General features: G+C 42.2%; 1 protein-coding gene across 5 annotated transcripts in view; it reads left to right on the top strand.

The window, feature by feature from the left end:
• The window catches only part of LOC142965335 (uncharacterized), a 34,565-nt gene that overhangs the window by 7,523 nt on the left and 1,140 nt on the right, over positions 1–25,902 (top strand). For 2 of the 5 annotated variants that reach the window (XM_076106239.1, XM_076106243.1), the window contains 37 exons: positions 359–430; positions 946–2,734; positions 3,188–3,268; positions 4,364–4,831; positions 5,325–5,398; positions 5,702–5,857; positions 6,208–6,368; positions 6,971–7,127; positions 7,223–7,417; positions 8,528–8,687; positions 9,296–9,363; positions 9,592–9,836; positions 10,319–10,502; positions 11,150–11,353; positions 12,186–12,336; positions 12,890–13,284; positions 13,621–13,725; positions 14,315–14,556; positions 14,713–14,893; positions 15,185–15,379; positions 15,745–15,895; positions 16,185–16,300; positions 17,741–17,887; positions 17,985–18,135; positions 18,236–18,408; positions 19,058–19,193; positions 19,665–19,784; positions 20,430–20,467; positions 20,590–20,707; positions 20,873–20,985; positions 21,115–21,295; positions 22,355–22,602; positions 22,686–22,845; positions 22,983–23,134; positions 24,146–24,260; positions 24,354–24,602; positions 24,982–25,111. In XM_076106239.1, the coding sequence (XP_075962354.1) occupies positions 359–430; positions 946–2,734; positions 3,188–3,268; positions 4,364–4,831; positions 5,325–5,398; positions 5,702–5,857; positions 6,208–6,368; positions 6,971–7,127; positions 7,223–7,417; positions 8,528–8,687; positions 9,296–9,363; positions 9,592–9,836; positions 10,319–10,502; positions 11,150–11,353; positions 12,186–12,336; positions 12,890–13,284; positions 13,621–13,725; positions 14,315–14,556; positions 14,713–14,893; positions 15,185–15,379; positions 15,745–15,895; positions 16,185–16,300; positions 17,741–17,887; positions 17,985–18,135; positions 18,236–18,408; positions 19,058–19,193; positions 19,665–19,784; positions 20,430–20,467; positions 20,590–20,707; positions 20,873–20,985; positions 21,115–21,295; positions 22,355–22,602; positions 22,686–22,845; positions 22,983–23,134; positions 24,146–24,260; positions 24,354–24,602; positions 24,982–25,111 (7,781 nt within the window). The remainder of the gene's footprint in view (positions 1–358; positions 431–945; positions 2,735–3,187; positions 3,269–4,363; positions 4,832–5,324; positions 5,399–5,701; positions 5,858–6,207; positions 6,369–6,970; positions 7,128–7,222; positions 7,418–8,527; positions 8,688–9,295; positions 9,364–9,591; positions 9,837–10,318; positions 10,503–11,149; positions 11,354–12,185; positions 12,337–12,889; positions 13,285–13,620; positions 13,726–14,314; positions 14,557–14,712; positions 14,894–15,184; positions 15,380–15,744; positions 15,896–16,184; positions 16,301–17,740; positions 17,888–17,984; positions 18,136–18,235; positions 18,409–19,057; positions 19,194–19,664; positions 19,785–20,429; positions 20,468–20,589; positions 20,708–20,872; positions 20,986–21,114; positions 21,296–22,354; positions 22,603–22,685; positions 22,846–22,982; positions 23,135–24,145; positions 24,261–24,353; positions 24,603–24,981; positions 25,112–25,902) is intronic. The other 3 variants (XM_076106240.1, XM_076106242.1, XM_076106241.1) reach the window with 3 other exon arrangements.

The following is a 25,902-nucleotide window of genomic DNA, read 5'->3' as shown; positions in this document are numbered from 1 at the left end:
TCCTCTGTTTATGACAAAATATTATAAAATGATCTCAATGTTATGACGTCCAATACAACATAGGCTCTCAACCTTTTCTAGGAGGACCACTTCCCCAAACAATTGAGAGAAGAAAAAAAATGGCGGAAACAATAAACTGGGATGTAAATATGTGTTCTGCCTCTGTCGGCTGTAATGACCAGTATATAATATAATGCTATAATAGAACTCTACTAGATTGTATAGGTGTACCTAACAAACTGGTACGATGGTGCAAATAACGTTTCTTGCCAGTGCAGATGACTTGCAGTACTCTGTGCAGGAAAAACATCATGTGAGTTTTTTTTTATATACAGTATCGTCTCCTTAACATTTACAGGAATGCAGTGAAGACCTGAATGCATCACAAGGAGACCTGAATGCCGCTGCATCTTCACCAGAGCATGAAACGGTAGGTGTTTAATGTGTTTACCTCATTAAACACGGGGTGGATGTGGCCTTACAGGGTTAGGCATGACTGTTGAGGAAGAACTGTACCCTTTATGACGTTACTGGTGTCTCCATTATAGCTGCGGTGAATGTTTTTTCAGGGCTGCAACACGCAATTATGTTCGTTATGGATTTGATCTGCCAATCTCAACCAACTGTTTGTGATTGGGTGCCCCTGTTTGCTTTCTGCAAGTTTTCAATGCCGGTGAAGATTGTTGATTGGCTTTTGCTGATTAGCGATTGGATCATTTATCAATGTTTTTTTCCTTATGCCGATATTAACTAACTTACTATCAGAACTCAGATGTTAATTACTAGAATCGCACTTAGAGATGTTTCTGGTGGGGCGGCATGTCCGCAAGCTTAGACAATGTCTCGAGTTAGAATGTGTATGGCCTACTTGGGAAGTGTACTAGATAAGCATTGCTTTGTGTTTGATTCTATAAAGTGAGTAAGACTACTGGTCCATAATTGCAGGTTGATGATGAAGACTACGTACCTTCCACGAGCGACAACGATGGTTCGAGCTTTGAGCAACAACCCATCGACGCCTCGTTCGTCCAGCAGGAGGACGAGTCTGACTACAGCTCTGATAATTCTAAATCTGATGAAGAGTTCAAAGACCCCTCCATCACCAACAAAAACTACTGTTACGTTTGTGGGGTCGCTCAGTCTAAAATTTCCCGTCACCTTTATACCCATAGAAAGCAAGAGCCTGATATAGCTGCGGTGTTGAAGCTACGCAAGAACTCTAAAGAGCGAAAAGAGCTGCATGAGATGTTGCGGAACAGAGGAAATAACATGCACAATCAAGAGGTTTTGAAGACTCGCTGCGGAGAACTTAAAGTGAGAAGAAAAAGCTCAAACATGCTCACCACTGCGAAAACATTTGCATCCTGTCTATATTGTAAAAACATGTACATTCGTAAGGACATTTGGCGACACATGCAGAGGTGTCCTGCAAAGAAGCGCCACAAACTTCAATCGGTGAAGATTAAAGCCTTAAATCTGGTTGATGCTGCGGAGTCAACAGACCCCCAAAACCTCTCACCACATGTGAGGAAAATGTTAAGCACACTGAGGAAAGATGAGATTTCATCCGAGGTCTTGAATGATTCCTTTTTACTGCAGCTGGCACAGTGTTTGTACTCCAGGAAGGAAAGAAATGCACGCAGAATTCAACTCATCAAACACAAGCTGAGGCAAATGGGACGGCTCCTGTTGAGGTTAAAGCAAATGTCGATATGTAGCTTTGAAGACGCTGTGAAACCCGAGAACTTCAGCAAACTTGTCGAAGCCGTGAGAGAGCTCGCTGGCTTCAACGAGGAGACGAAGTCCTATGAGAAACCAAGCTTCATTAAGTTTTTGGGGAATTCGCTCAAGAAAATTGGCGACATCAACTTCGCCAGAGCTTGGAAAGGGGACGCTGGCAGCAGGACGATAGACGAAGCGGATGCATTCATTAAGTTGTGCGCGAAAGAATGGTGCTATGTCTATCCGGTAGTATTGAAGGACAGCACGCCAACCGTACCGTTCATCCACGATGTGCAGCTTTTCTATCGGTGCATGGAGAAGACCGCAGCTTCTGCAGTAGAAAGCCTGACGTTGTACGAAAGCCCTCCGGTCTACGCTGCGCTTCTCAGGGTCACTGTTGCGCAAGTGTCCATCTTGAACAGAAACATGGCCCAAGTCTCAGAAGCAACGCTCAAGTCGTTCAAGGAGCGGGAAGAGGCCGAGCTTCACGAGGACGCGGCCGTAGACCAGCCTCAGTTCCAGCAAATCCTGTCCAAGACCACAGTGAAGATCAAAGTCATGAGCAGCAGAGGCCAAAAGGTTTCTGTTACGCTGACCCCTAAACTGCTCGCTGCCATCACTCTGCTCGTGAACAAGAGAGAAGCATGCGGCGTGCATGAAAACAACCCCTTCTTATTCGGGATCCCGGATGCCCCGTGCACGAGCTTCTTCTACGGACAGCGGTGCACCGTCACGTTTACAGCTCGTTGCGGCGCGAAGAACAAGGCGATCCTGCGCTCGCCGTTTTTCCACAAGCACATTGCAAGAGTTTTCCAGATTCTCGGGCTCACGAGCGACGAGCTCGATCAGCTAGCCAAGCTGTTGGGGCGGGACATTCCGACCGACAGGGAATATTATCAGACGCTGGAGGCGGCGGGTGACATCGCAAGAATCTCAGAGCTGCTGTCAGCGCTGGAGAACGGATCTCTCGAAAGATTCGAAGGGAAATCTCTCGAGGAAATTCAGATTCCAGGTGAGTGTCCAGTTAAAAGTGTGGATGTTTTTTGTTTTTTTTAACAAACAAAAGTGTTACTGAAACAAACATCTTGACTGCTTATGCTTCCAAAAAGCGTTTGCAGAGCTGATCTCTTTTTTTTGAAATTTTACGTATTTAAACTTGCGTTGTTTACATCCATGTTTACTTGCCAGCAGTCTTATTCTCTGCCTCTGCACATTTCTTTGGCAGAAAATGTCAATGTGCATGTATACAAGTCTAACCTGCAAATTTAAGTATGTTATAGTTGACAAAGGCCCTTACTTGGTTGTCAATGGAATGACCTATCTAAACTGAATATTCAAATCAGATTGTAATCAACATAAGATTAATTATTCAAGTTTTTGTGATGATGTCTTTGAATTGATTGAAACCACATCAGCTTGTCCTATCGTTGCCGTGACTCTTTCCATATCTTGCTTTCCTTTGAAGATGAATTGGAGCCGGCTGTTAAGCAGCACAACCCTGGAAACGGTGATGCTGAGGAATCAGAAAGTTCTCATCTGATGAGCAGTATGTAGTAGACGCACTCTCTCCATCTACACAATGATCTGTGTTATAGTCGTCTTTCAGAGAAGTTTTCCATGCAGACATTTTCAGTGGCATTGAAGCTGGTAATACGCATTACTACATTTTCTTCCACTGGCACAAGATTACCCTCCGTGACCAGCTGCAGTTTGAGCTGTGAGAGGTTCAATACGTCTAAATCGAAACGAGGTATTCTGATGCTTTATCTTAGTTTTCTGACTTTCAAAAAAGGAATTTTGACACAGATTAAGCGTGAACGATGGATTTGGTTTCATCTACTCTTATAATTCCTGTAATTACGCTACCCACAGGACTGAGAAAGATTCACCATAACATAAGCACCACCGACATTTGTTTTTGAACGGTGTTTTGGAGTGCATTTTCCTTTAATGTACAATTCTTATGCCATATACAAGGACTAGTGTTATCTCTATGAACTTGACACTAATGCTATGTTCACACTGCAAGCAACAAAAGCAACAAAAACGGCCAAGTGTGGCGAGTTATATTTTAACTGAGTTGCCGTTGAAATGTTGCTCAAGCGCTCGTTGACGTAGTGATGTAATCAAATAGATCTGGGAACTGACTAACTGCATCTTTTTTTGAAGAGTAGAGCAGGGTCGATTAACATCATATGATTGGTTGATGTGTTGCCGTGTTGCTCGTTGAGTAACATCATTTATTCATCTTCATTCATTTCATTTAATAAATAAATTTGACGCAAGAATGAGAGTCATGAACAAAGGAGATGGAATACAACAAAGATTTTTTTATGCCACGAACAAAAAACATGTCAAGGCCATGACGTATAGATCATTTAACAAAAAGACTTCGCTGTGTCTTGAGCACTTATATTCTTAGCCATGTTCAACTTACTGAGAAAGTCAAACTCATCCTCCACCTGGTGAACAGTGACAAAGATTTCAAAAATGTGTTTATGGATTGAAAAGAACCACAATAGAACCAAAGGAGAGGAAAATGTCTGACTTCTTCTCTGGCTGAATGGAAATGCAGTGATAAGAAATAAATAATGAGAGCTTTGACACTCTTCTCATATGGCTGTACCGGTTGCTCCTCTAGGTTCTCCCTTAGCAAAACGTCGCCGAGGCCGGAAAAAGAGGCAGGAGAGTGAAATCAAGGCATCTGAGCTGAATGATGATGAGAAAAATGAAGAAGTGAACACCGAGAGGGACGACGGGTCAGAGCAAATGCCTCCGAGCTGTGCTGTCAACACACCTGTGGGAACGGTGACTCGTGGCAACGAGGACGCTACAAACATTTCCTTCAGTGATGGCGATGACGACATGAATGTGGACTTTGACATGGACATGGACATGGATGAGGACATTGTCAGAAACCAGGAGAATGGTGAAGATGGTGACAGAAGTAGCTCGCCAGCAACGCCTTTGACACCAGATGTGACAAAGCAGGACAACGACAGCAGTGATGCTCAGAAGAAGGAGAAGCGCCCCAGTGTTTCAGACCTAGAGGAGACCATGGACATCGACACAGCGAACAATGTGGAGAAAGAAGACCAAAAGAAAGGTGGTGAGCAAAATAACTGGATAGATGTGGATAGCAGGCGTTACACTGACTGCTCAGATACAGGTCAAATATATCTAGTGGCTCGAGAGGAAAGTCGGGATCCCCAAAGTCATCTGGGAAACACGAATGTCAGCAGTTTTTGTGCCGATCCACCTAGAATATGTCAAATTCTTTCAGTGAATAAGTTTAAACTTTGACAAATTAGTGGTGCTACAGGAAAAGTCGGGGTATCACTAAAGTTTTTAGAGTTGATCCTCATGGGGCCTTGAACGTCTGAAGCAAATTTCACAGCAATCCATCCCATAGTTGTTGAGATATTTTACTTGAAACAAAAAATGTCAACCTCACGATGGCGCAAGAGGAAAAGTCGGGTTCCTCCTCTGGGGATCATGAATGTCAGTATAGAACTGCATGACAATCCGTTCAACAGTATAGCATTTGAACTGCGTCACAAAAACATGTTTTTACTCCGATATTCAATTTTAATTCTTTACAGAAAAAAAGAACAAATTAACAGCTGCAGTGACCGGAATGAAAGAAGTGAAGATATCAATCCCCAAACTGGACATTGTGAGTATCCAATTTCAATCCATTTTTCAACTGTCTCTTATTGTAGAAGTAAAAACTGGTTCAAAGTATGAATTCAAACTTTCTTTACATTCACATTTTTGGAAATTACATTTCTCTTCTGCCGAATAATGTCTGATGTGACAATGCTCATTTATAGCGTTGTTACTTTGGCTTACGCAGTGAGAAAGAACAAACTTTATTTTCCTTTTTAACAAAGTATAATCTTTTGTAGAACAACCATCACAATAGTGTCAATGTTGTTTTTCGTTGTTGATATTTTTTTTTGTTTTTTCTTTGTCCTAGGAAAAGTTTAAGGCTCCAGTCTACATTTCCCAGTTATCGTCAGAGTGCAACTCTGTCAGGTCGCCGGTGAAAGATCGGTCCATCCAAGACGACAAGAACCAGTGTCAAACATCCTCAACATCCACAGACGCCAAAGACAAGCCCAGCTATGCAAAGGTAAGGGAATACAGAGAATGTGCTGTTCATCAAGTGAACCCTGCATTTATAAATGTATTAATTCACGTTATATGGATGTAAAAATTTAAAAAGATGAAACCGTCTGAGCTGAGTACATGCCGTCTAAAATTTGAAAGGATTATCAAACATTCTTTGAAGCTTCATTCAGAGCTGGTACGAGCAGGTCAAAAGTCGCATCGTTTCCTCTGTACAATGAGAATTTTATATAAAGTTATATTCACAGATGCTTTTCTAGTATGTAGTAATTTAAGCCAGTTGCTTTACTTCATTTGCATGTGGGTGTGTATAAACCTCACCCGACAAACTGAGATAAATCTCTCGCATATCAGGCGACGCAGATGAACTGCTCCCACTGCAAGAAGAGCATGATGAAGGGCCAAACGGCTTACCAGAAGAAGGGATTCACAGACGTCTTCTGCTCCAAAAACTGCCTTTTCGAAATGTTTCCCGTCAACAAACCAGTCACCAAGACGTGCTATCTCTGTTTCAAGTGAGTCTGTGAAAAACAACACTTTATTCTTTAGTTGTAAGCAAGTTATCAGAATAAACAAGAAGGCAATCCAGGCACTCCAAAATCTTTGAGGAAGGAAATATTAAAAAGCCTTCATTATAGTGGCGGAATCATGAAAAGTGCCAACATGTTTCCACCAAAGTAGGTCTTTGTCAGGGCATTTCACAAACTAACAAATTTATAGTATAAACAACCAATGGGAGGCAATCACATGACCCGGATAATGACATGGCAGGTGAAACAAATTGAAAATTGTGAAAACACTAAATATCAGGAAAATAGATCTTATCTATAATAAGTACCCATAGCTTTTAAACATAGGCTGTAAGAAAAAGACAGGAAACATGTGAGGTCTATATCCTCATCATCGTCAATACATGATTATACATTAATAATTTAGCCACTATAATAAAAGCTTTTTGATATTTTCTTCCTCGTTCTAAGATTTTGGTGTTCCTGGATTGCCTTCCTGTTTGTCCTGAAGCACCCGACACATTTTGATCTACACAAAGCGACCTGCTATCTCTCTCTCTCCGAGGAAGTAAATGATGTTGTTTACATTTTTGAACGTGTTCTGTCAGGGCGATATCGCAGCCTCTGGACCTCATCATGGCTGCAGTGGACATTAAGGGGACCATGAAGGACTTCTGCAGTCCGACCTGCCTGCTGTCCTTTAAGTCCACTGTGTCCACCCAAACACCACAACGGCTCTGCAGCATGTGCAACAAAGCCTGCACTGTAAGCGAAAAACAACACGTATTTACCAAAACTTGTCAATTTAAGCTGTAAACTAGTCGTCGTACTCACTGCTCCTTTATCGTCATCTTCCACAGACCACGTGCCAGTTGACTCTGAACGAGGCCTTCCACACATTCTGCAGCGACTCCTGCTTGGGTGATTTCCGCAGGGACAACATCGCCGTCTGCGAGCACTGCGGCACCACTTTTTGCCACAAACCGCTGAAGCTGAAGCTTGAGGAGGAGGCCAAAACCGTCTGCAGTCAGGAATGTCTGGACGAGTTCAAAGAGGTGCTTGAAATCTATCTTAATGATGGGTCACTTAGAGCGTCAAAGACAGAAAACAGTACAGCTTGGTTAACGCAACTCTTTCACTGGAACACTGTATATACATAGTACAGGTCATCATCGTATAGTGTCCACGGACAGGGGGACGTAACATGTTAATTAAATGTTTGGATACACGGTCTTTAATCTATGTGCTGTGTTCGCTCAGACAGCATGGACAACACTATGGTTAAAGGTCTATGTTAATGAGCGTTTAGGCTCGCGACACGTAAACGTTACCATTACATTCATACAATACATACATTTACTTAAGTACTCTACTAAAGTACAATCTTATGTTAGGCTACTTGTGCTTGAGTATTTCCATTTACTCCTACTTAATACTTCTATTCAACTCAAGTTCAGAGTCACATTATGTACTGCGCTACATATATTTTATAAGCTACATTGCAGATTTGGACAATATATAAATGTTAATGTATTAAATTGCATAAAGTTAAGCTTTTATTGATCCCTTGGAGCAGTGTATATAATAAAACATTTGCCATATTTACCAACTGCCACATTAGGGCCATTCTGTATAACGAGTACAATAACGAGTATATTTTGATGCGAATACTTTTGTATTTTTACTTCAGTTACATTTTTTAATTCAAGACTTTTACTTGTTGCAGAGTATTTCTACAGTCTTGAATACTTCTACTGGCACTGCATTTCATAACGGTACACTCACTGTGTATTTACTGCCACCAATCCAGCTCTAAGGGAGGTTTTACTTTCAGGTCAATGCCACATAAACGCGTCTGCGTTTAGTCTTCTCCTGTCACAGAAATAACCCCTGTGATGAAAAAGATGTCACTATTATTAAACTATACTGGCTGTATTCACTGTAATGGAGGAACATGTCAACCAGTGGGCAAAAATGGAGTTTGTGGCGCAGAGGAATAAGCTATATTAGACTTTAACTACACAAGCTTTGCTTTGTTAGGATAAATCCATTGTTGGTTTTGGTCTTTTAATGGGTTTGTTGACAATAACAAAAATATTTCATCCTCATTACTTGAAGACTGCAATATCCCTGACATTCTGTTTCCTTTCTCTGTTGTTGTGCAGAAAATCAAGACGTCCCACCAGTGCACCATGTGCCAAACTTCTCTGCCGGTTTCAGACATGTTTGATTTCAAAAGCGGCGAGAACATAGTGGAGCTCTTCTGCACCCGCACCTGTGTGACGTCATACACGCTGCGGCCCGCGGGTGTAGACGTTCTTCAAGGTACCGGACGAAAAGTTTTTTTTATCTCGGCCTCCGTCCTACTCTTTTCACTCCCGTCTGTCCTCCTCGTTAGTGGGTACTAAAACACACAAGGGGCTGTGCTGTTATGTCTTCCCACCCTTGCGAAAAGTTAACTCCAGCCACACTTTCATTTTTTCCTTTTCATTAATTTTTCTAAAATCAAGCACTTTCTTTTAAGATGCAAGCTTTTCAAAAAATCTTTTTATTACGCGATAACGCGTTAAATTGCCCAGCACTATTTCAAATATAATTGATGTGTACTTTCTTTATTTGAATTGACAGTTGTTGACTACACAGAGACGTTGTTACTACGAGGCTTCTTGAATATATATATATGGCACTAAATAGCGCAAGTTAGATATTGTAATGTTCCGGACCTTTGCACGAGGAGATTTTCTCAATCCGGACCTTTTGGAATTTTATTTGAATACTCCTGACTTAAAGTGTCCTAATATGTGCTTACAACTGTATTATAGTGTTAGAAACCCTTTGTTAAATGTTTATATAGTGCTTATAAATGCTACATAACAGGGCGTTAAAGTAGTAGTTTACCTAAACCTGAACACGTTTCTGATTCCTCCCTTCAGCAGAGAGAGAAAACGCAGATCGGTCGAAGAAGATAAGAGCCACGGCAACAATACAAATAGTGTCTGCTGTGAGTATTTCATACACTGAATTAATACACGAGTCTACGAGATATATGTTTCCACAGGAGAGCTACATGAAGCGGACATGATGTTTGCTTACTCGAGCTTTAAATGAGGCTTTCTTCTGGGTATTTACTTGACTAGTTTTGTCTCTTTCGAGCCGAGCTGAGAAGCGACTCGTGCCGGTCCAGGGGCGGCTTCTAATCCCTGCACTGTAACTGTGCATCGTCCCACAGGGGGCGATGAAGAAGAGGAGCACAGCCTCCGCTGCCAACAAAAACGATGCACCTGCCGACGCCAAGCCGAAGCTCATCGTAGCGGAATCGTGGGTTGTCTGTTCCGGCTGTGGGAAGAGAATGCACAGAGGAGAGACACTTTACCAGACGAAGAGCACACCGGAGGTTTTCTGCTCAGCCGGGTGCCTCTCGGAAAAGCATCCCAACATCGCGTCAGTCACCAAAAACTGCTACAACTGCTTCCAGTAAGTCCAGGATATTTTGTGCTTTTCCATGTCTGTATGTCACCCGTCTCCTTTTTGCGAGATGATTGGTTGGTTTGTTTGTGTGTGTGTGTGTGTGTGTGTGTGTGTGCATTTTTATCGAAAAGACAATCGACCCAAAATTCATTACATTCACATAATTTTATGAAGTTCAACAGTTATCATGATCTGCAGCTATTTTGACCGTCGATTAAACCTTTAGGTCGTTTTTCAAGAAAAAGAAAGAAGTCTTGTTCCAGTTTCTCATTTTTGCGAGTTTGCTTTGCTTTGTGTTACGTGATCATAAACTGAACAACACAAGCATTGTGATCACCTATGTCGTTGTGTTTTTGGGACAGATTTTGTATACATTCAGTACTGCAGGTCAAGCAGAGCTAACACCTTAAATTCTTCGCCCATTAAAACCACCCCGAATGCAAAAACTGACAAAACTGTCCCTGAAGGTGAATCTCTCCTTCCCTCAGGATGATCATGCGGCCTCACAGCATGATCCTGGCTCCGGTGGATGATTCAGGAACTATGAAGGAACTGTGCAGCGCCACCTGTCTCGCTTCCGTCAACTCCAAGAGGAACGCGGCCACCCCCAAACACCCGCCTCCCGCTGCAGCACCTCGTACACACTGCCGGATGTGCACCAAATTGTGCATCGTAAGGAAAAAGGAAAAGACACTGACTCTTGGTTTTTGTTCGACTTTTTTAGTTGCGTCTTTTCAAAGTTTGGCTGAAAAGGCTTGTCTATATTTTTCCTATTGTCAGCAAATCTCATTAGAAGATTGAAAACCAATGAGGCCTTTGTCTTGCCGGTCTTCCGACTTTCGAAATATACCGTATATTTTTTATTTTTTAAAACCTAAAACAGCTCAGCACTTTTGGCAAACCTCACTCAAAGTGTGAGCAACAGTGTTTTTGAGTGTTCTGAAGTTCAGTGATTTATCCCAACATATGCAGATATACAGTATATGCAAACTTAAGACTTCCTAAATATATGTAGAATAATTATTTAAAATTGGATCAACTATTGTCAGTTTCTTTATACTTTATATTAATGTTCTCAAGCATGATAGCCGGGTCTATTGTCTGTTCTTCTTTGACTTTGCTCAAAGAGTCCCACAATTGTTCCTCCAGTAAGAAATAGATCTTTGGTGCAATGTCCCTCCATCAGCGTTATAAAGTAAGCCATTCTCATCGGTGAGATATTTAGAAAATAAAGAACACAATGAATATCACTACTCGTTCATTAAATAATCAGTATTGCCACGATACAATGGATCCACATGCTCCTTTGTCGTCCTCAGTGCAAATTCAGTCAGACCCTGGACGGCCGCACGCAAAGACTTTGCAGCGACGCCTGCTTCATCAACTACCACAGAATCAACAACCTGCCGGTGTCCGCCTGTGACGTCTGCAGCTCCATCGGCAGCAACGCGCGGTACAGGCTGAAGGCGGAGGACGGCAGCAAGGCCATCTGCAGCGAAGAATGTCTGGTCAAGTTCAAGAAGGTGAAATCAAACGTCACATCTACAACTTCCACACTAACACTGTACACGACCTCGCTTATTACTAAGCTATAAATACACCGTCAACATCCAAGCTGTGTGTGTGTGTACGAGCAGCATGAGTCAGCCTTTTGATAGCTTTTTCAATGTTTTGCTGTGCAAGTCTGTTGCTGTCTGTTGGCTTCTGTGAAGCCTGTTGGTTCTCAATTGTAAAACTCTGTGTTGTAACAGAAATTCATCTTCGATCCGTTTGTGTTTGGTCCTTGAATTTTAGGGAATTGGGTCTGGAAAGTAATTTAAAGACCATTGAATTTGAACTTAGTTTTTGTACAGTGGTCCACATTGATGCTGGCCTAGAGGCAACATCACGTCCGTGACGGAGCATAAATCTCACTGGGGCCCAAGTCAGAAGATGCTGGAGCAATGTCCTTTGCTTCCGGCACAATTAATACGCAGCTGTACCAGCAAAGAAGAGGGCTAACATGATTGAACACTACATCAACAATTGCACAATTGATGGCAAAATCCAGATAATAATAATCACCCCAATCTTCGTTTGTGTGTTGCTTGACAACCATTCTGCTAAATGTCGCTGAAGAACTACATTGCTTGGCGGAAGAATGATTGTTATCATTAGATTATTTGTATTATTTTTTTGTTTCCTGTGTTTATATTATGAAACCTTGCCATTGTCTATGTGGTAAGTATTTTATAAAAGCGATAAGCTGTGACGGGCCGTGATGTTAGAACATTTAAGAGTCGTTGTTCAATAACTCTCACATCTGATCCTGCACATCCTCACATTGTTTCTCTGCCCGTTTTTATATCTTGACAGAAAATCGAGACGCCTCGGCTGTGCTCCATGTGCCAGACGCCGCAACGGTTGTCAGACATGGTTGAAAATAAAAACAGTGAGGGCGTGTTGGACTTCTTCTGTAGCAACAGATGCATGCTGGTACACAACGCTCAGTCCTCCACTGTGCCAGGTAAACGCACTCTGTAGCTCTTCCCTCCCACTTCCACTCTCTCCGCTGTCTTTTATTTGTTGCTTAGGTACTTTTTCACAGAATTACTACATAGAATTATTATACTGTAGAATAATCAGAAACGCACTGAAATACACTCTGGTTCAGGGGAAAATAACACCAGGGCCCGACTTTACCATTAGGCAACCTGGGCCTTATGGGCCCCAACTGAAATACATTTTTTTAATTATGTTACTATTGTAACTCATTGCACACCCAAAATGATTAATTCTGTCCCTGAAACAAGCACCCAGGTCAGCGTTACTCCTGATTAGAAACATTGGTGAAATACACTTAGCGGACGTATTAGTCGCTTGCTTTGACATAATTACCGCGTTCATAAAGTAGAGCATGGATGTCATTAGAGGAGGTATTTTACTGGTGGTAACTGTACTAGTGTCATAAGTAAACACATCCAAGTTGTGGCTTACTCGCGGTCACACCGATGAAATAAACTCTGGTTGGATTCTGCTTCCAGTTGGATATTTGACACATTTTTAACATGTCTTTATAGAAAGAAACAGCCCATCACCTGATGAGAATGACGTTAAAGAGGTGAAGCCATCACCTGACGAGAATGACGTTAACGAGGTGAAGCCATCACCTGACGAGAATGAAGTTAACGAGGTGAAGCCATCACCTGACGAGAATGAAGTTAACGAGGTGAAGCCATCGCCTGATGAGAATGACGTCAAAGAGGTGAAGCCATCACCTGACGAGAATGAAGTTAACGAGGTGAAGCCATCACCTGACGAGAATGAAGTTAACGAGGTGAAGCCATCACCTGACGAGAATGAAGTTAACGAGGTGAAGCCATCACCTGACGAGAATGAAGTTAACGAGGTGAAGCCATCACCTGACGAGAATGACGTTAACGAGGTGAAGCCATCTCTACCACATTTGGACTATGTGAGTATTATGTGTAATAATGCCCTCTGTAATAATGCTAAGACACTAAAATCAAGGCACGACTTTAAGTCATAGCATGTACAAGGTTTCTACAATTTTTGCATTGATGTGTGTGATGTACAATATAGCAATACGACTGATTTTATTGCTTATAAGTAATATCACTATAAAGTTGAACTACAGCAGACTATTCCCCCTCTAAGTGGGTTGCAGCGTGCACACTTGAGAAAGTAGATAACCTGAGTTTAAATGCCAGTTAGAATCATCACAGTTCTCCGAACAGACTTGTAAATGTCACACAGCTAATGTGTCTCTCTCTCTTCGCTCGTCATCAAGATAAAAGAAGAGCCCATTGACGAGGAGTACAACCAGAATCTCCCATCCTCCATTTCCACAGAAGACATCAAAGATGAGCCGAAGGCAGGACAGGATGTGGCGAAGGTAGGACACATGAAATGCTTAACAAGCAAGCAAGCATAAAGCATGTATTTTATGTATTCATCACTATGAGATAGATGTGTGAAATAATGTTCATTACATTAAAAGCCCAGCAATGAATATGTTACTTACAGTAGTAAGTAAAAGTATATTCGCAAAATCTACTTCAAGTATCAAAAGCAAAAAATACTCATACTGTTGTTTGTTACATACCGGTATATATTATTGAGTTATTTATGCATTAGCAGCAAAACATATATGTATTTCAAAATATTTCCATATTTAACTTCAAATTAAGATAAAATCCTGAGCACAGATCCTGTTCATGCCCCTCCACCTTCATCAACGATCGACTTAACAGTGATATGAATAGAAGGGCTGCCTCTCTCATTTTGGTCTTAGTCGACTAAGATTTTCTTTGGTCGAGGACGGCCCTAATGAATGGTGCTGCAGATGATGTCGTCACTGACACTGATGAGGAAGACGGTAAAGAGACACGCGAGCAGACATTTAGAAATGTATCTGATGTACAGTGACCCGCTGACAGCTCCGCCATCACTGTGCGTCATCTCACTGCTCTGTTTTCTCACAGGAGGACTTGAAGATCGGCTCAGTCTTCTCCATGACGGGAGACTCGTCTACGTCCACGTCTCCAGCGCCCGCTGTCGCCCACCTGGATTTGCTTGCGTCATGCTCCAACTGCAAACTGGTCCTGAGGGACGGAGAGACCGTTTACCAGAGGAAGGGCCACGCGGACGTCTTCTGCTCCACTCCGTGCCTTTTGAAATTTTACCAAATGCAACCAGTTAAGAAGACCTGCTACTTCTGCCTTCAGTGAGTCACCCCGTGATTTAATCTATTAGCTGATGAATGTCGTCTTTATTGAACTGATTTTAAATATCCTCCAGCTAAACTCATCTCAGCTGTGTCTACACATTTTTTCTGTGTCAAAGATTGCGTCCTTTGAACTGATCCTGTGCTTCCTCTCAGGGTGATCTCACAGCCTCAGGACGTCATCCAGGCCCCGGTGGACAACGAGGGGACGATGAAGGACTTCTGCAGCCAGACCTGCCTGTCCTCCTCCAACTACAAGAGAATCGTGTCCACCAAAATCCCCCTCGTGCCAGTCGCGTCACAGTCACAATGCAGCATGTGCAGCAGATATTGCATTGTAAGAGATGAAATTATTTTTAATGTTTCTGTGTTGTATTAATGAAGAACACTGCCTGCTAGAAGTATCTAAACTATGAACGGTGTGTCTTTTAAAATTCCTACTGTTTTCTGGTAATGGCCACGTTCTGATTATAGGAAACGCATGTTTTTCTCAATCCTAAATTTTTATATATATACATAACCTACAAAACAACAATGAAAGTCTTCATCTCACCTAAAATCATATCAAATCAAAAGTTTACATGAATTGACATGAGTGTGACTCCTCCTCCTGTTCATCCACCCGCAGAGCAAACACGAGGTCATACAGCATGACGTCGTCACCAAGATCTGCAGCGACCCCTGTTTTCTCCGCTTCTGCACCATGAACAACGTGTCCGTCTGTGAGAACTGTCGCTCCTGCTGCAGCGCGCCTCTCATGCTCAAGATGGACGACGGCAGCAAAAAATTCTGCAATGCAGAGTGTGTGGCCCAATTCAAACAGGTAAAAACATCTCAAAACACCTATCAAATGTCAAAATTATTGAACAAAATATATAAGGATATGAAGAACTAATTTCTGGTTGCAGTTTCTATGTTCTTGAAGTAAAAGGCAGGGATAAGATAGGATGAAATAAAAATGTTCTTTAAGGTCTACACTTTGAGAAAAATAAAATGAAGATGCTTTGACAACAAAAGTGAAATAAATCAAAAGGGGTAAATCTCCACTGCTCTCTTTAAAGGCCTCTACAAGTCGCTCTAGACGAGGTGACCACCTACAATCACTAAATATAAAATGCCCCGAGGTTTCACGGAGTCTGTGAATTGACTTAATATTTTCTCTGTGCTGTTTTTTTCATTTCTTCGCAGAAAATCAAAACACTGCAGCCGTGTGCCATGTGCCGCACCTCCCATTTAATGTCTTATATGTTTGAAAACAAAAACAACGAGGACGTCGTGGAGCTCTTCTGCACCAGCAGCTGTGTGATGGCATCCAAGATCCAGGCCGTCAACGCGTCAGGTACTGGACTTTAACTGTGACAACACAGCTGCTCTTTGTCTTTCTCTCTCCGTCTTTAATATTCATTCCAGCTCAATGAATCGGGTTACAATCTCATTTCTGCTAATCTGCCATCGAGTCACCTTCAAATGTCAAGGGAGCTGAAAGTTTAGTGCAGTGGAGTTGGTCGACAGGATTGATCTACTCTCATGAAAGCTCACAGCCTTGTGGACGTTGTTCATTACATACATGTGATATCAGTAATTGCTTCTATCCTAATTTCTTTCATAACTTCTCTCTTTCTCCTCAGGTGCTCTGTTGGATTGTGACCAATGTGGTAAGACTACGTTACCAGCCTGCCACCTCGCCATGTCCAATGCCTCCATCAGAAACTTTTGCACTCTAACTTGTGCCATGTCTTTTAAGGTAAATACAACCTACGACATATACAATGTTCAGAACTCTTAATCCTAGCTCGGGTTTTCTGCAGAATTTAGAGGATGTACAACCAAGCATACAGTATCCTCTGTGCCTTCTCTCCCCAAGTAACAACTCTGAAGACCTTAGGAGAAGAAGGGCTGGATACATCGGAGAATCTCTGTTGGTTAGGGTGGAGATGTTTTGTAGCATTTTCTGCTAAAAGCAATGTACCTCTGGACAGTCCCATACTCTTAATACATGAAAGGGCCCAATGTGCAATCTACAGCTGTTCCTTTTGAGACAATCCCACACACAGTCTCACCATTGATCTGAACATGTATTAATCCACAGACACCAATAAAATGCACTGTTTACTGCTGTTTCAGTTACATTCAGCCAAAACTACAGTGCTCCACTGTTGCATTCTTAAAAAGACTTTAAGGAATGAAATGATAGATTTGTGGCCTGTTTTTAAAAGCTAAATGTCTTCATTAAGAAGCAATTAGATTTGGGCTGAAAGGCACAGTCTGACAGTAACGAGAGACGGACGAACACTGTTTGTTTTGGTCTTTGTAGACATTATAGAACATTACCCTTCTTTTAGTTAGTTTAAATTCATTCTGTGGAGCTCACCTCGGATGATGAATGGCATTTCGTAGTGCAAAGGAGAAATAAATACCAAAATAAGAAAAAAAGTGTGAACAGATGATAGACATTACACTTATTTAAAATCAAATCACTGCTGCTTTGATTAGATTAAAGCAAATGATCAACAATTGAGCTTAAAGAGACCGGAAACAACAACAGATTCATTAGGGGTGGGAATCACCAGGGACCCCACTCTACGGTATTATCAGTATATTATACGTTGCTTAAGTCACGATACACTCTTATTGCGATGTTAAACATTTTGCAGAGTATGCTGAGTATTGCCTAACATGTATTGCGATTTATTACCTTTTTTCTGCTCCAAAGTTTGTCTGTTTTTCACTCTGTTAATCTCACTTCAATCAGTTTATAGCAGCCAAATGCAAAGCAGATAGACTGAGAAACATCTCTGTTGTGACCAGCTTCCTGCCAGTCCCGCTGACTTTACCCACGAAACACTCCTCACCATCTCGTGGGCTGAAAAAGCAATTGTTACCAAAATGTAAATTTGTATTTGCAATAATAATAGTTAATGTAATAAAAGATCAATACTTGGCGTCTGTGTACCTATACAATATTGCCTAAGCCAAATTTCGAGATACTATGATTTATGGATTCTTACCCCACCCCTGAGATTCATGCTAGTCAGCTTGGCCATTGACTGGTGACCCTCTTGACCAATGTCAGCTGTGGTCGGCTCCAGCCACCCGACAACGCTTTCAGGGGAAGTACCAACAAAAGTGCTGATGTAGCTTATTCCTCTGTGTTTAAACCCTTTTGTATGCTTATGTGCCACAGGAGAAGCAGAAAGACATGGACGCATCCACAAACTCAACAGGAGCCGCTGACCAAAGCCAATATGACTTCCTTAAACCAGCGGAGAAGCTGCCATGCGCCCAGTGTCGGTGCATTATTAGAGTTACGCCCAAAGTCATCCAGAAAAAGGTGTGGGTACATTTTTTTTAATGTAACATTTGACTTTGATATCTTAAAATCAGTCATGCACACTATGACGTGTGTGTGTGCGTGTGCGTGTGTACAGGGCAAAATGAATTTTGTGTGTGGCCTGGCCTGTTCTCAAGAGTTTAACACGGCCAACAACATCATCGGCAAATGTGAATATTGCAAGTATGAAAGGATCATCAGAGACGTCAAGAAGGTCGACGGCAAAGTATGCTACTTCTGCAGTGACGGTAAGAGGACCCACCGGACCGTGTAGCCTACATCTGTCTTGTAATATTCAGATGTAGAGCAACGACAAAGACTCCCTGAGCCTCCTTTCTCTCCTCCCAGGCTGCAAGATACTCTTTCAAGACGAGCTGGGAAAGCAGTGGGGGGAACTCTGTGGCTCGTGTGCTTACTGCTTCTCCATCTCCAAGACGCTGGTGACGGCAAAGTATGAAAGCACCAACAAGAAGTTCTGCTCGGAAGACTGCAGCGCAAACTACAATATGCTCCTCTGCCGCGTAAGTACTGCTGCGAGTTCAGCCGATGCGCAAATTTCCTGCCCGTTTGTGGACAATTTTCCTTTTATGTGTTGTTCTTTGTACGTTTCATGTTTTTATTAGCTCAGGTTAAGTGATTCAGATTAGATCACGTCAATCATGCTGTTTCTCAAGGATTGTTTGAATGATCAAATTGTGTTTTGGGTTCACCTCCATTATATTGCCCATCACAGAGCTTCATCCTTTTATGCACTTGGCTTCTCTCCAAACCACTGGGTCAGCTGAAACAATCAGTCGATCGTCAAAACCTTTTTTGGGAACTATATTTCGATAATTGATTCATCTTTGAGGTCATTTTTTAAACCTATAAAGATATATTATACATCTTCCAGGTAAATATTTGCCTTCTCGGATGGACTACTGAATATCTTTGAGCTTTAGACACTTTGGGCTCTGAGAGAGTTAAATATACATAATATAATATATAGTAATTAATTAAGACGATAATCAGCAGATTATCAGACAATTGATATAATTGTTAGTTGCAGCCAACCTGCATATATGAAAGCCTCAAATCTGAAGTTGTTAGATCCTAAATAAGATGTTACAATTGATGAAAGCAATGAGTTCCTCTTTCCTGACGACACATTTCCTCTTTGCTTTCTCTCAGGTTGCTCAGTGTGACACCTGCGGTCGCAATCGTAAACTGAGGCAGAGTCTTCCCATGCTGGGAGAGGTCAAACACTTCTGTGACCGGAATTGTCTCCTCCATTTCTGCAATAAAAAGGTCCAGATGTTCAACACTGGTATGTATTGTTTGTGCCATTTGATGTTTTGTTTGCCTGTTTTATTGCTCACAACCCTGTTTATGTCTGATTTTTTTTGTGCGTCTGAAAATAAAAAACTTTTAAAACTTTCATGAGCCAAACTTGATACGTCATAAAACATTAGGCGTCTTGTTGTCTTATCCAGTACCAAAAAAATCCATTTATTTGATTTATTTTTCCTGTGGTGCTTATCTACACATCCAGCAGTTACAGTTACAGATGTAAGTCCAATATTCTCTCTCTTTAGTTCTGTTTTTGGTCTCCACCAGCTCCTGAGGGAAATATTTGTCTCTCTAGCTGCTAAATGCTCCAGTATGTTCACCAGCTAGTCTCTAACTGTGTCTGTCTGAGCTGCTAGTGTACAGTAACCCAAGTAGACCCAAGTGTAAGATGTTGTGAGATCGATCACTAACAGCCCCCGGTGACTCCTTCTTGGTCTCCTTCCTGCAGTCTCTTCACCTCCTAGATCTTCAGGGACAGTTGAGTCCTCCCCCGTCATCGCTAACGTCATCTCGCTTGCTAGCGCTTTGGCTCGGCAGCCCAGTGCCTCTGACAGCTCTACACAGCACGGTACATGTTTGCACTTACTGGAGAAAAGTTATTGATTGTGGTAAATGAAGATGCTTCATATACTTTGCCTACATCCACGCTCATTTGTTTGTGTTTTAAAATGGTGTTTTAAGAACCAAAACAATAGCATTTTAGCACAGATTTAAGAAAGAATCCCCGGACGGGTCCGCGCTAACACGCCTGAAAACGCACATCACATGACCGTTCACGTGCACTGGGCATACACGTGCCAGTATACAGGAAGCAGATTGTCTACTCTGAGGTTGGTTGCTTAGTTGCAGAAAAAAACTACGTCACTTGGATCGACGACGAGGTGGAACTGTTACGCCTGTCATCCGTGTTGACCACAGGTTTTTGTTTCTTTGATGGAAAAAGGTCACGTGATAGGAGCGTGGCGAATCAGGGAACTGCGAGCGTACATGGACGTCTGCGGCCGCGTTTTCAAAAGTCACCACTTCCACCCTTTCAGACGAAAATGCAATCCTGAAGTTTTAAAACTCTTGTTAGGGTTTATAAAACGCCAGAGTAGTGTGGACAAAAGTGGCAAAAGTTTAGCATTTTAAAAAGAAAACATAGTGTGGATGTAGCCTTAGTTGCTGCGGACGTCTTTGTCTTTCTGACTCAAGCTCTGTCATATCTCCACAGTCTCTGTTCCTGACATTCACACAAAGGTCGTTGGACATGTAAGTTTCACTTCAAAAACACAGTCCTCCCCACGGTTATCATCCTTCTGTTGGCTTTATTAAAAACCAACTCGTGTCCTCTCTGAAGCACATAGTGTGATCGTTATTTGTCTGTTCTTCAGGCCAGTGTTCAGACCGTCCCCAGGGAGCTGAAGAACAAAGCCATGCTCTGCACACCGTTGGTCCACAACAAAGGAGTCTCCTGTACGACACAGACTGTCGACTCAGAGTCACAGACGGGTAAGAATGACGACCAGGATTTTTAAATGCTCGGCCAAAGTTTTGCCAAATATCAACTAATCAGCAGCGTCCATCATGGTCAAATGTGCAGATGTACACGTGTACCCTCTTTCCTGAATTAACGGCTGTGATTTTGCTTCTGTTTCCTTTTTCTGTTGTGTGAAGACAACTTTGTACCTAAAGTCATAGTCCTGCCAGTCCCGGTGCCGATGTACGTTCCTCTGCCTATGAACATGTACAGCCAGTACACACCGACGCCCCTGTGCCTGCCTTTACCGGTATGTAAAAATACCTCTCGCCGACCTTGATCACATACAAATATCAGGAAGTTGCTCTGCAAGTAACTGCATGTTGGGTATTTTTTTACATTTTTCTTTTACACACTCCCCAAACTGTCCCTGCCACAGCTGCCTGTGCCCGTGTTTCTTCCCATCCCGACTGTGAAGTCAGCGAAGGAGGAGATCCAGCCGGACCTGCTGGAGGGAGAGCTCGGTTTGAAGTCTGAGATGAAGGAAGATGAGAGGAAGGAGAGAGAGGACGGAGTGGTGACAGAAAAGGGACAAAGACAAGAAATCCACACTCAATCGGGTAAGACATGATGAACATGAAGGGAAGTGATAGGACTGTTGCACCTGAGGAAGGACTCTATGAACTAAAAGCAATGGCTGAATCAAGAGAGCTTTATGTTCGAGCTCTTTATTTAATCCTTGTGTGTCATACAAGAGTTACAGCAGGTTTTAGAGGTTTTTATTTGAATTTTAATATTGTATCTGATTTATTTAGAAGGGACCATGTACAACATTAAACATGTTGCACTGTTGATATTTTATAACACATTTAGCTTCGAGCTCATTTTTATCTGCAGGCCACAATTACAAACATACACGCATGAACACATAATGCTAAATATACAGGAAGAACATATGAATGTTTGCATCACATTATCACCAGCACATAAGAATGCATCGGTTCAAATAGTGTGAACTTCATCTACACCCACCTACAGTATGTTTCCCAAGTTGTTCACGGTTTCTAGGACGATGCATCTCTGTGTGAGCGGACCGGGGGAGGTTGTGCCTGCTCCTACTCTTCTTCTCCCAGTAAATATTGGTTCGTTTTTGTAACATAATGTTGCTGCCATTTTGGCCAGGGCTTCCTTGAAATTTAGATATAGATCCCAAGACACAATAAAATACTATGAAATACTATAAAAAAAAAAAAAAAAATAAAGAAGTATTTCTCTATTCTCAGTGACGTCAAGGATAACATCAAGTTAAACAAAAAAATTAGAAATGCTCCAGTTACATAAATATAATTGACAGGCTTGCTGCCCTTTTTATTTCTCAGAAACTTGCCAATTTCAAAAATACATTGTACACAAAGTAACACTGTAAAACTGGTATTTTGTGTGATTTCTTTTTTTCATTTTCAACAAATCACACACACTACACCCATGACACCGTGTCCTAACTGGCCGCGACCGCCACAATGGACGAGGAACATCTGATTGGTGCAGTTGACATGAGTTCTCTAACCTGAATTGAAGCGTCCTCCGTGGCTGAGCTGTAACGGGTAGCTAGCTAAGTGGTGCTAGCAGTATCTATATAATATATATAATATAACATATCTATATATCTTTATTTCCAGACCACAGCAGTAACTGTAGCGATGACTTGGATTCAGATCATCAGGCCACTTTCAACACTCGGGACGACTCTTCCTCTGACACCAGCTTTGGGTCACTCAGCCGACCACACAGCCACCGAAAAACACCTCCAGCTTCTCCTCCTCCTCCTCCTCTGGAGATGAGAGGGGATCCCCAGAGCTCACCGGGCCCCGAACCGGCCCCTCCGCCATCACAACAAACTGCGGGGAAAGTCCACAACAAGAACAAGGTAACAAACCACCCGGGGAATGAGTTTAGAAGCTGTGGTGTCAACCTTCTGTGGTGTCATCTTGTCTGTCCTCTTCATCAAAGGGTCGTAAACTGCAGCAGTCATCCAGAGCGGCTACAGAAGAGACTTGTCAAAGAGAAGAGGTCGTGTCCAGCAAGCACCCGAAACTGAAGAGTCAATGTGGAATTGACTCCTGGAAGAGGTGGATTCAGTGGAGGGAAACACAAACCAACCTCGTTTCTTGTATGTTGTTCTTTCTTTTTTGTTATGCAATTTTATTTTCAGTCATTTACGTGTATGTTTTTACCGGAACAAAGCTGAACAAATGCAGGTTCAAATGGGTGTTGAACCCTTTTCTCCCGACTCGTTCCTTCTGTTAGCTCCAGCTCTGATGTTAAAGGAGGATGTTCTTCGCTGCTCTGTGAGCGAGCTGAGCGACAGCCTCTGTTGCTTCATCACTGAAGTGAAGCGACCCGATGGAGAGCCCTACTCCCCCGACAGCCTGTTCTACCTCTGCCTCAGCATTCAACAGGCAAGACGAGCAACACTGTACACACACACACACACACACACACACTTACAGTCCACTAGCTATGACTGGCTGTGTCAGGGTGATGTTTCTCTCCCACACCAGACATCTGTCTTAACATGTGGATTCTTGCCTTCTAGATCTTTTTGGTTTATGTCCTTTTTTTATTTTGGATGAAATTTTATTAAACTCTGAAATATGACTTGTTCATGTATCTTTTTTTTAATACATTTTGTTGACAAAATTGTGTAGGAGGCTAAATAATCATCATGTGCCTCAATTCATAATACACAATATAATAATCTCTTTTTCTTAAAATTCTAATTGCAACAGTTTTTCTTTATTGTTCATGACATTTTATGATTGGGCATAATTTGTGCTTATGCAATATGAATATTGGGACACTAAATATTTATTTCCCCAAATCCAATTCTATGTAGAGTCATTGTGTTGAACAAGCGACTGATTTGAGTCACAGCTGTACAGCACCGGCGCCCTCTGCAGGAAACGTTCACACAGCATTCATGCCCCCTTTAATGACCGCAGGAACTTTCCCCAGTGACGAGGAACCTTTTGAGGAACTCGTAGCGTTTTGATCACAGGGACCACGGGCTAAATTAAGCTCAGGGGATACCCCTCAAAAAGGTCCTGGTCTGGGGGGGAAGAGTACCTTCTGAAAGTGCAGGAACTTTGAGGGTGGGGTTTGCAGGGATGACCGTCGCTGATTGGTCAAAACACACACAGCGCCGCTGCTTCAGCTTGTGCACAGCAAAACAAAATGATTTTTTAGATGAAACGTCTTTAGATCGCTATGGAAACACAGTGGGCTGAAGGAACCTTTTTTAGTTCCTTGAAAAGTATCCTCCGTGAACTTCTAGGTGTAGCTTTTCATTCTCTTCTTCTGTTTTCTGCAAACTGCAGAGGATACACCTTCAGAAACCAGTGTCTACGGTCACACAGTTTGTTGTTGTTGTTGATGTTGTGTCTGACTGTTATTTCGTCGTTCCTCCTCAGTACCTGTTTGATAACGGCCGTCGGGAGAACATCTTCAGTGATCTGACCTACAACAAGTTCGCCACAAAGTTCACCAAGATCCTGAAGAGTTTCAATCCCTCTGCGGCAGCCGGCGGTGAGTCCTCGTGTCTTTTTCATTGTTTTGGCCTCTGATCGTCTCGGATTGAGCGGGTTCCCAACAGGTCCTTCTCTCTCCCTCTCTCTTCAGGTTATATCCACTCCCGTGTGGAGGAGGAGTTTCTGTGGGACTGCAAACAGCTGGGGGCGTACTCTCCCCTCGTCCTCCTCAACACTCTGCTCTTCTTCTGCTGCAAATACTTTGGCTTCACCACGGTGGAGCAGCACCACCAGCTGTCCTTCGCCCACGTCGTGCGCCGCACCAAAACCAACCCGAACAACACCAAGACCACCTTCCTGCGCTTCTACCCGCCAATATCCACAAACGAAGCGGAGACAGGTACATTTAGTTTTGTCTAAAAGCAGTTTACATGTAGAAGATGAACATCACAAGATCATTTCCCTGAAACAGACGTCTCTTTTGGCCCCCCTTCATGGCATATTGAAGTTACTGGTTATGAAACGGTCTCAGTTTAATACTGATGCCTCTGAATGACCTACATATGTAAACAAGACCATCAGAGAGAAGATTGTCTATTTCTATTAGTTATTCTTAATGCAGACCCTGCTGCAGTAAAATGAGAGCTTTTCTAAAGGGACTCAAAAGGGACTGCCAAAATCAACACAAAATGAAGTAATACACATAAGGAATGTGTTTTTGTCACATGCACATTTGGGTTGCTATATTGCACTTACAGAAAGTTGTGTGTGTTTGTCAGATGCAGACGGAGTTCCTGCTAAGAAGCGCAGGAGAGACGAGAGTAAAGAGGATTTCCTGGAGATGATGGAGAACACGGAGAACCCTCTCCGCTGTCCGGTCAGACTCTACGAGTTCTACCTCTCCAAGTGGTTCGTAGCTTTATTTTCGATGTATTTTAGTTCAGTCGTGTTATTCACTATTTATCTACGTTATTACTTTTCCTCTCCTGCTGATGGGATTTAAGATATTTCTGGGATTTTTATTAACTATTAACTATTATATAAAAAGTGCAGATCATTGGAGGATTTTCTATGTGAACAATGTGTCCTTTTTAAATGTTGTGTTGCAGTTTACTGTCGTCTGTCTTTTGTGTCAGTTGTTTTGTAAATTCAATCATCTCAAAAAATATATAAAATGCATTTATAAAAAATAAGCAGCTCTTCTACTCCATTGTCTTCATGCTTTTTGAACTGTCGTAAAATAGAAGAAACTAAAGAAGTTGTACTCGGTCTAATAACAGATAACAGTCTAATCTCAAGGCCTTTACACACCGGGGGTGTGACGTATGTATGAAACAAAAATGTGAAATACTCTCATGCGAATATTTTGCATCAAAACTATTACTGGCAGCGATGCAGATTTGCGACGGTTGCTTCACTCTTTCAATAAGAGGTGCGACTAGATTTGCGCAGGCAGAGGATCCTATTGTGTGTGTTGTATCGCCTCAGCTACTGTGAGCTACTGTATTTAGTTTTATTGAGTGAATTTAAAAAGCAGTTACGCAGTGTATATGTCTAGGGCTTTTATTGTGAAAGGTAAGAACATAAGGAGTGGATCTGGTCTGCGCTGCAAGGTCAAGGTTGTAAGGAGTAATACAGTTTGCCGTCTTGGTTCAGACTACTGAGCCTCTGTGTTGTTGTACTCGATAGTGTACATTTTG

Source organism: Anarhichas minor, unplaced genomic scaffold (genome assembly GCF_050575085.1).
Source record: "Anarhichas minor isolate MPS153535 unplaced genomic scaffold, ASM5057508v1 ptg000033l, whole genome shotgun sequence".
NCBI lineage: Eukaryota > Metazoa > Chordata > Actinopteri > Perciformes > Anarhichadidae > Anarhichas > Anarhichas minor.
Note: the sequence above shows the minus strand (reverse complement) of the source record. Positions and strands in the feature narration are given on the sequence as shown.